The 10,726-nt window shown below is 31.8% G+C and overlaps 2 protein-coding genes across 2 annotated transcripts; one reads left to right on the plus strand and one right to left on the minus strand.

Moving 5' to 3' along the window:
• On the minus strand, positions 1-4,276 carry LOTGIDRAFT_161313 (hypothetical protein; the record flags this gene model as incomplete). Its single annotated transcript, XM_009056633.1, has 3 exons — positions 1-296; positions 752-876; positions 4,251-4,276. 3 exons carry the CDS (start codon positions 4,274-4,276, stop codon positions 1-3), a joined length of 447 nt encoding a protein of 148 aa, XP_009054881.1.
• A 5,940-nt stretch (positions 4,277-10,216) lies between these two features.
• On the plus strand, positions 10,217-10,568 carry LOTGIDRAFT_118212 (hypothetical protein; the record flags this gene model as incomplete). Its single annotated transcript, XM_009056634.1, has 2 exons — positions 10,217-10,379; positions 10,438-10,568. Coding segments are annotated over 2 exons (294 nt in total), but the record flags the coding sequence as incomplete, so codon positions are not given.
• Positions 10,569-10,726: the final 158 nt, after the last annotated feature.

Genomic DNA, 10,726 nt, shown 5'->3' on the forward strand with positions numbered 1-10,726 from the left:
TCAAACACACATTTGATAAGCCATCATCTTGACCACGTTTATTAATAAGACGCAATGTAGACCACGTCTATTGATACAGTCGCCATCCAGACCATGTTTGTTAATACAGTCGTTATCTATACCATGTCTATTTATACAGTCGTCATCTAGACCACGTATATTTATACAGTCGTCATCTAGATCATGTCTATCAATACAGTCATCACCTGGACCACATCTATTGATACAGTCGCCATCTAGACCACGTCTATTGATACAGTCGCCACCTGGATCATGTCTAGCAATGCAGTCGTCATCTGGACCACATCTATTGATACAGTCGTCATGTAGACCACATCTATTGATACAGTCGTCATCTAGACCACGTCTATTGATACATTCGCCACCTGGATCATGTCTATCAATACAGTCGTCATCTGGACCACATCTATTGATACAGTCGCCATCTAGACCACGTCTGTTAATACAGTCGTGATCTAGACCACGTCTGTTAATACAGTCACCATCCAGACCCCGTCTATTGATACAGTCGCCACCTGGATCATGTCTATCAATACAGTCGTCATCTGGACCACATCTATTGATACAGTCGTCATCTAGACACGTCTATTCATACAGTCGTCATCTAAACCACGTCTGTTAATACAGTCGTCATTTAGACCACGTCTGTTACTACAGTCGTCATCTAGACCACGTCTGTTAATACAGTCACCATCTAGACCACGTCTATCAATACAGTCGTCATCTGGACCACATCTATTGATACAGTCGTCATCTACACCACGTCTATTGATACAGTCGCCACCTGGATCATGTCTAGCAATACAGTCGTCATCTAGATCAAGTCTATTCATATAGTCGTCATCTACACCAGATCTAATGACATAGAAAACAGTTGGTTATTAAGGCCTAGTTGAAAACAGTTCGTCATTTTAACAGGCATTAAATGAATGATATGATTTAAATGGGCAGGTAAAACAGTAAATAAATATAGAAGATGACAAGTATTTATTTTCCACCATAAAACAAAGATATTTCTCTTCCTTTACTTTCATTCCATGACATACTTATCATTCCTTAATTAACCAAGACACGCTTTTTCTTAATTCTAAGTAACGTGAAATGTATTTTTATTGCAATGTCTGAAGTTTGTGCCAATGTTCTGAAGTCACTGTACCATTAGTATTGGTCATAAATCTTAATTTTTAGTCGAATATCTTTGTATTACTGAAATTGTAGTCCAATATTTTGAAGCATAAATCCTGGATTGTAAATATTGCTTTTGTAAAGACTATGGATTTCAGCATTGAAAATAAATCAATCTAAATAGAATATTAGAGACACACGGGAATAAATTTGGGGGAATAACACACTTCCTTAATAACAAAGTACATAACGTACATAACAATTTACACGTGCCGTCATCAGACGAAATGAATCTAAATGTCGCTCAAATGTTTAATAGAATACTGGTTACTAAAAATTATTCATGGAGTTATTACTTACTTATTCAAATATCTACTGCAATTATTTCAGGGAGTTCATGGAAAGATTTCTAATCTGGTTTACAGGGACAGATAATACATTTTAAGGAGTAAACCATGAAATAATCAGAAATAATTTCCACAGCTTACCGTCGAAATTTGAGCCTTCAAATCCAATTGTATCCATAATTATCTACATGTATGCTTGAAAGTTATTTTAAAGATTCGTCATAGTAGGGGATTTTTTTAATTGAATATACGTTGATGACGTCATATGTGTAAAGTAGACTCAATCATCCTGTCCAACTTCATGTACACACGTCTGCCACGGAAGAAGTCTTGGTACCAAAGACTATATCACCGAGGCGTTTAACTCTCGGAAACACCAATTTCAGAAAGAAGATAAGCTTGTGAACGAAGTAAAAAAAAATAGTTGAATTTCTTGTTTGAGATCTATTGGAAGGATTTATGCGATTTCCGTACAGTATTAGAAGTTTTGATTTTATAAATTGAAGGTCCAAATCGACCCCCGAAAATGCTGCATGTCTTTAAGTCATACTCGTATCTGTTATTGGTCATGTCGTTAAAGGTGTTATCCTTGTAAAAAGTAGCACCATATGTTTCAAAGATCATCTGATTTTAATTTTTTCTCCAGCATATTGAAAGTCTATCAAATAAATCTATTTATAGCAACATTAAGGTAAATAAACAAATGTTTATTATCAGTTACAATGTTGATGATTTTAACAAATGAATCCTAAACCAACATCACTCTTAATGCAATACGAATTTTGTCACTATGATTTAAAAATTATATAATATTATTTCAAAAAAATAGTAGAGGCTTCTTAGGCTAAAATCAAACTTATTGTCAAGGGGCAAATTACATTAAAACAAAATACAGACACATAGAATAGCCATACTTTTACAGGCAGTTAATCTTGGGCAAATCTGAATGTTTCGTTTTGTCCGCTTGAAAGTGTAGTTACCTGCAGTAAAAACACCATTCGAAAATCTGTTTTATAATCAAATTTTATTGACAACATTATAATATCATAAATAGAATAAAGTTTTGAAAGAATTAGTTGAATGAATAAAATGACAAAAATCATACACATTTGAGCAAAATATTAACGATACTAAATATAGTGGTAAGGAACGAAGCCTGTTTGTACCACTCTAATGAATAAAATGACAAAAATCATACACATTTGAGCAAAATATTAACGATACTAAATATAATGATAAGGAACGAATCCTGTTTGTGAGCAAGTTGAAAAAAAATAATGGAAAACTACCTAGTTAAAGACTATTACTGCATTAAAAGAATTGCTATAACGTTATTATGGAATGCATGAAATAAATTCCTACATAAAGGGGAATAACTCCACAATTTGATGAATTGCAGCAGACAGATAGTAGCAGTTTTATTTTTAGTGCTCTTTTAGATAAGAAAAGAATTAAATCACAAAAATGTTAGAAAATTAAAGTGTAGATAATAATTTAGAGGAAAATAAAAGAAAGATAAGCAGGTATAAAAGTGGATTGAAGATAGACCTATATCGAAATAGACTATGTACACCAGATAATGATAGTAGCTTACAACTCACAGACTTTCTCATTAGGCCATAATTAAGTGGAGAAGAGAGGATTTTGACCTGAAACCAAGGGGGCAAAGTAACTACTTAATCACGATTACCTAGTCTTAATTTACCATTAAGGCTTTCAGAGGAAAAAACAATGATGGAATGAAGTCTTGAAAAATTGGACTATCGTGTGCAGTAAATCCCAGATGATTGATTGAAATTGACGACCATGTTACCATGGTAACCGTCAGCATTTCACTTTTGATGTTCATTTACCACGTGGTCGCGTGTTGATTAGAACTAAGACAAACTTTACCAAAGGTAAAAAGGTGTGTCGCTTCCTCTGGGAAATGCCGAATAATTAACGGTTTGTTTTGGTGCAGTAGGCTTAGGCCTAGCCTACTATCATTTTCCCAAGTAGTTCTCAGACGTTACGTCATAGCAAGACGGTTCAATCAGCGATGACCTTGACAGAAGGGGTCGCATTTCTGACCTTAATATTCACGGAATGGAATCTAAGTGATATTAACTTAATTAAACGAAAAGGTTAGAAGAATAAGTCTGAAGTTTTTACCTATCGCCAAAATATCAGTCATAAACCTACCATATTACCGCCACCCAAACATCTCAAATATTTTCCCACAGTTATAAGTTGGTATTTTAGCAAGTAATTTTAGTTTCCTACAGGTAGTTTACGACCTGCGAATAACGAAAATATCTCAACACAGTCTCATCATATTGTTATTTATATTACACAACAATGCTGTTATTTGTGTAAAATTAGCACCCATTTTTTATCTTCTCTAATTCAAATTCAAACTTTCCGTTCTATTATTTCACCACTGAAGAGGACTTTTGATTCTGATAGAAACAGTATGAAATCTAAAGTTTTGTCTGGGAAAATAGAGGTTAAAAAGTTACTTAAAGAAAATAGATAAACCTTGACCAGTCTGAAAACTAAAGTGGCGACAATCTACATTCGTCAACTTTCGGTAGTATCTGTAAAGCTGAATGCAACTGACGGAGAACCGCTCGAACAGTCCTTGAAATTTTTTTTATTATTGGGTGAGGGCCGACTCTCACTAATATCAGAATTTTTCTTACCTTGAGTGTAATCTAATGAAGAATATTTTCATATGAATTCAATTGTGGCAAGAGTGTATTGCTTATATCACCTTACCTTAATTTTAAAAAATGGTATTCCATTCGTGTCTTGAAGAAATTAGGAGGCAGGAATAATCACAAAAAATATTTCTTTCTAAAAGTACTTCAAATTGTTTTTAACGTCATTGTTGATCTTTATAAGTTTCAATTGCAAATAATAAATACTTGATATAATATTATATAAATAAATTAACAATTTTCCAATGCATAGTTTTGTACATTTTGTCCATGCCTATTCTATGGAAAGGCTCCAGACAGCCGGACACATTCCGTTTGGTTTTTTTACACCTTCAAAGCGAATTCCCTCTTTCAACCATTCTGCTGTTTATCTATGTGGTCAATTTATCAATAATTAGGAAGCGCTGAATATAAACAAAAGTGTGTTATCTGTTTTTAAGAGGGATATGATTTGAAGCGTGAATTCTATCTACTTTCTGATATATCTCATTATCGTTCACCCAGAACTCGAGATCTATGTACATACCTCGTTACAGCACGCGTTGGTAATAACCCGGAAAGGTCACTCACTTCAAGATGACCACAGAATTTAAATTAGTGCCGATAGGTGATGCGGATGCCAAGAGGAGAGATATAGTTTGCGCTTATAACTTTTTCTAATATCAAAACATATAAATATAGTTCGGTCTTGCAAATGAACCAATAATAAGTCCATCTAAAATTTTATAACAAGACTTATTCTGTAACATGACAGTAAAAATGTTATCCTGCAAGCGTTAAAGTCATGGATACATAATTATAATGAATAGGTAGGGGCTCATAACGTCACCTTGTTTACCGCTTTATTCATTATTAGGATACTGTTCCTAAAAAAAGTATGCGTCCGTACTATTTAGAAATTCAACGCTAAAATATAATTCTAATTAGATAAAACGTAAAGTTTGTATGGATCAATATTTTCCTAATCCCAAATAATATTTTCAGCGTTTTATTTCAGAGCAATAGTTAATATAACATTATTAAAGTACTATATATCCTAATTTTGATTTCAGCAAACAATTGTAATATCAATCAAGCTTCGTTTCAAATAAAATATTTTCACGATAAGATCTCATAATGATGAGAAATAAGAAATCAACAGAATTCTTATCTATTAGACCAATAAAACGGTGGTCATAGGTGCGAATAACTTGAAATGATATTATTCTACCTGTCAGAGATCTCGAGATAAAGATGATTCCTGACATCAGTTCAAATCATCAGTCAAAATTAAGTCCAATCTGTTTTATTCTAATAAAATAATAATTTTCTGCTTTATTAATCTTAAAAAACACAGGAAAAAGTCACGAAAACTGTTTCTAGACAGAACAATGTCCAAAATGCACTTTTCTCTGGATCGGCTACATTTTTGTAATAATATATTTAATATTATGTACAGATGTACATTATTATGCATTATGGAATATTAAACGATTGTTGATAACAGTGTCAAATAGGCAAAAAATAAGTGTTATACTTTTTTTCTGATTTGACAATATATCAAATATTATGTATATTGTATGTATTATGTTAAACCCTTGTTGATAACTGTTTAATTTCGCTATTTTAGCGGGGTTGAAAAACTCGATCGCATATTGGCTTCAGGTATTCGGCAAGCGTAAGCAAGAAATTAAAAGCTTGCGCATGAGAGAGATTTAAACTGAATGAAGAATATGAAGAAAAACAGGTGTTTGAAAGAACAAATATGAGTTTTATGGGGAACATATGTTAGATTGATTACTTGTGCTGTTAGATTATATCATACTTTCTTTGTCTGTAGCATACTTTCATAATAACATACGTATTCTTGGAGGTATAATAATGGATCCCAGATACTTCTTCGTTTGTTGAGTTGCAAACGGGATTAGACTACAGGAAACAGACTTGCGTCGTCTACGATTGAATAAAAATAAATCTGACTGAATTTATTTATTTATTTAAACTATTCGGATTAAGGTTTGTGAAAAGATGTACTCATTCAAATACTGCCTCCTCTCGATTCCGTAACGAATGCATGAAGACCACCATATCATAAATATATAAGATGGTGCTGTTGATCTATTTAATGTAGGTAATAAATAAAGTAAGAAAAACAACGAGAAATGGCTTGTATTTATTGTATACGATGATGTGGATGGTATTTTGATCTGGTAATTAGTAAAAAAGGTGGTAATTTTATCACTTATTATTATGTCTATGAGCTCGATAGACTTACACTGTAAAAACTTAAAACGAAAAACCAGAATTGAAGGCATCTTACCTGTGTTTCAGATAGCTAGGGTTGTCATCATCATGACAGTACTGATTACATTATGACATATATATCAAATTTTACAGAGGCTAGATAAATGATGCATAATTTTTAAGTAATAAAGTGGCCATTATCATATATGCATAATTTCACAAACAGCTATAGTGTAGACATTTCTGTTTAATTTAAGAGTCAATTAGGTTTCAATATGGTACTGGCGTATTCTTTCACAGTTAGCTAGTTGCCATGATGGCATTTATGCATATTTTACAGCATAGTTTGTCAATGTGAATGCAATGTATATTTGAAAGTGAACTAGGATGCTATTTATAAAATTTTACAGAGGTTAGGTTGCCATTAAATTGTTATTGTACATTAAGCAAACAGCTATAGGGACATGGTGACAATGTACAATTTGTCAGATAACAAGGTTGTCATTATAATATTAATGTTTATTATACAGGCAGCTAGGTTGCCATTATAATAATATTAATATATATTATACAGGCAGCTACATTGCCATTATAATAATATTAATGTATATAATACAGGCAGCTAGGTTACCATTATAATAATATTAATGTATATTATACAGGCAGCTAGGTTGTCATTATAATAATATTAATGTATATTATACAGGCAGCTACATTGCCATTATAATAATATTAATGTATATAATACAGGCAGCTAGGTTACCATTATAATAATATTAATGTATATTATACAGGCAGCTAGGTTGTCATTATAATAATGTTAATGTATATTATACAGACAGCTAGGTTGCCATTATAATATTAATGTATTTTATGCAGGCAGCTAGGTTGCCATTATAATAATATTAATGTATATTATACAGACAGCTAGGTTGGCATTATAATATTAATGTATATTATACAGACAGCTAAGTTGCCATTATAATAATATTAATGTATATTATACAGACAGCTAAGTTGCCATTATAATAATATTAATTAATATAATACAGACAGCTAGGTTGCCATTATAATAATATTAATGTATATTATACAGGCAGCTAGGTTGTCATTATAATAATATTAATGTATATTTTACAGACAGCTAGGTTGGCATTATAATAATATTAATGTATATTATATAGGCAGCTAGGTTGCCATTATAATAATATTAATGTATATTATACAGGCAGCTAGGTTGGCATTATAATAATATTAATGTATATTATACAGACAGCTAGGTTGCCATTATAATAATATTAATGTATATTATACAGGCAGCTAGGTTGCCATCATTCTTGTATTTTTTACAAGATGATGTACAGTGCAAGTAGTGATAAAAACACGTGTTCTACTTTAGTTTAAGAGAAGAATTCTAACTATGTATATATTTCAAGGATAAAAAAGACTATTCCAGTCTCTACAAATCAATTATAAATGATTACATCTGCAGTTGTTTTTAAAGACGTTTTAAGTTTCTATCTTTAAAACTTATTTGGTATATTTGTAAACCGGAAGTAACTTGATAAATTGTAGCTTTCATGTTTTACATATTTTAATTTAAAACAACCCCAATGTCTTATTTCAAAAGCGGACCATGGAGAAGGGGCACGATTGATTGGCAAAAAAATACATACATGCATAATAGCACACTCTAGAATACCATAAACCACAATGATCGTCTCAATCTGTTATGACATATCAATCATCCTAATAAAAGTAACAATACGTTGCTACGATACCTAAATTTCATTTTTATACGCCCACACGTGAGATGGGCGTATATTGTAATTACCCCGTCGGTCCGTCCGTCCGTCCGTTCACATTTGGCTCGTGCTCACTCTACAGGCTACAGTTCTTTATGGATTCTTTTGATTTTTATTTTGTATGTCAATGTTGTTATGAAGATGATCCCTATTGATTTTCATGATGATCGGATAATTTTCCACCGAAATATCGTGTCTGACTTGACGTTTTTCTCTATTAGCTATATTGTGCAAATCGTGCTCACTCTACAGGCTACAATATTTTACAGATTCTTTTGATTTTTATTTTGTGTGTCAATGTCATTATGAAGATGCATGATCCCTATTGATTTTCGTGATGATCGGATAATTTTTCACCGCAATATCGTGTTTGACTTGACGTTTTCTCTATTAGCTATATTGTGCAACTCGTGCTCACTCTACAGGCTACAATTTTTTACAGATTCTTTTGATTTTATTTTGTGTGTCAATGTTGTTATGAAGATGATCTCTATTGATTTTCGTGATGATCGGATAATTTTTCACCGAAATATCGTGTCTGACTTGACGTTTTACTCTATTAGCTATATTGTGCAACTCGTGCTCACTCTACAGGCTACAATTCTTTACAGATTCTTTTGATTTTTATTTTGTATGTCTATGTCGTTATGAAGATGATCCCTATTGATTTTCATGATGATCTATCGATTTTCATGATGATCGGATAATTTTTCACCGAAATATCGTGTCTGACCTGACGTTTTAGTCTATTAGCTATATTGTGCAACTCGTGCTCACTCTACAGGCTACAATTGTTTACAGATTCTTTTGATTTTTATTTTGTATGTCAATGTCATTATGAAGATGATCCCTATCGATTTTCGCGATGATCGGATAATATTTCACCGAAATATGGTGTCTGACTTGACGTTTCACTCGATTAGCTATATTGTGCAACCCTGTAGTCACTAAAGACTGTTTAATCATTTCTGACAGCTGCCAGTGGGCGTATGTTACCTTGCCTGGCAAGCTATCTTTGTAGATTGTTGTAGGAATGGTTTCAAGAAAGTGAAAAAGGGCATACCATATCAACATAACAGTTGGCACATGAGGTTTACCTGAGAAAAAGATGAAGTGAAGTAAATGAAGGCCAGTGGAAATACTTGAATCAGGTTTTAACAAGACAAGAATGCACCCTGTTTGTCTGCCATATTGACTGGAGTATTAGTTAAATAGTTCATCATTAGATCCATTTAATATGTGGACAAATACAACAGGGATTAATCAGACCCTTACGCCGTTTAGCTGTGACAACCGGAATGACAGTCAAAGAGAAACGATTAGCTTGTGTTTAATACACAGTTGGTACACAACGAGAATCTTTTTAAAGTTTTAAAGCAAAGTTTATTTTGACCCTACACCCTTTAGAAAAAAAATAAAAGCCCCCAAAGGTTTTACCGAAAGTAGAATGAAGCAAAAAATACAGGTTTACTTTGTTTATTCCGATATGAATGAAGATAGCTTTATTATCATTAAAGGGTCTGATTTGAAAAAATAATAATAATCATAATTATAGAAAAATTAAATGAAAAAAAGATTATCTTTTCTATAAAAATGAGATCTAAAGCCTTTAATTGCTATGTTTTCTATTGAAACTATAAGTGATTTGGGTAATTTGTCCTTAGAGGATACTATTATATTATTGTGTTGTAAAATTTCTCAAACTAACTGTTGACACTAGAGGGTTAATATTTTGTCGGGACAGTAAAGCGTTAAAGAGATTTAACCAATTCTGTTAAATATGGCACGATTTTGTCAATATTTTGTAAAGAATGTAAAAGTATGGTTGGTCTGAAGAATGGCAATAGAAAGAGATTATGTTTAGAGGCAGTTGAATAAAAATGTATATTATTGTCAAGTCTCCTAATGGCATCGTTTTCACTTTTCAAAATCCGATTTCCTTTTTAGTACTATATACGGAATCGTACGGAAGCGTATTGAGGCCATTCATTTTTATTTTTTGAATTTTCAAGTTAGTATGTTGAATTTTCAAGTTAGTATGTTGAATTTTCAAGTAAGTAATTTGAATTTTCAAGTTAGTAACTTGAATTTTAAAGTTAGTATCTTGAATTTTCAAGCTAGTATGTTGAATTTTCAAGTTAGTATGTTCAAGTTAGTATGTTGAATTTTCAAGTTAGTATATGTTGAATTTTCAAGTTTGTATGTTGAATTTTCAAGTTAGTAACTTGAATTTTCAAGTTAGTAACTTGAATTTTCAAGTTAGTATCTTGAATTTTCAAGCTAGTATGTTGAATTTTCAAGTTAGTATGTTGAATTTTCAAGTTAGTATGTTGAATTTAGTAACTTGAATTTTCAAGTTAGTATGTTGAATTTTCAAGTTATTATCTTGAATTTTCAAGTTAGTAACCTGAATTTTAAAGTTAGTAACTTTCAAGTTAGTATGTTGAATTTTCAAGTTATTATCTTGAATTTTCAAGTTAGTAACCTGAATTTTAAAGTTAGTACT

The sequence above is a fragment of the Lottia gigantea genome (genome assembly GCF_000327385.1).
Source record: "Lottia gigantea unplaced genomic scaffold LOTGIsca_28, whole genome shotgun sequence".
In the NCBI taxonomy this organism is placed as follows: domain Eukaryota; kingdom Metazoa; phylum Mollusca; class Gastropoda; family Lottiidae; genus Lottia; species Lottia gigantea.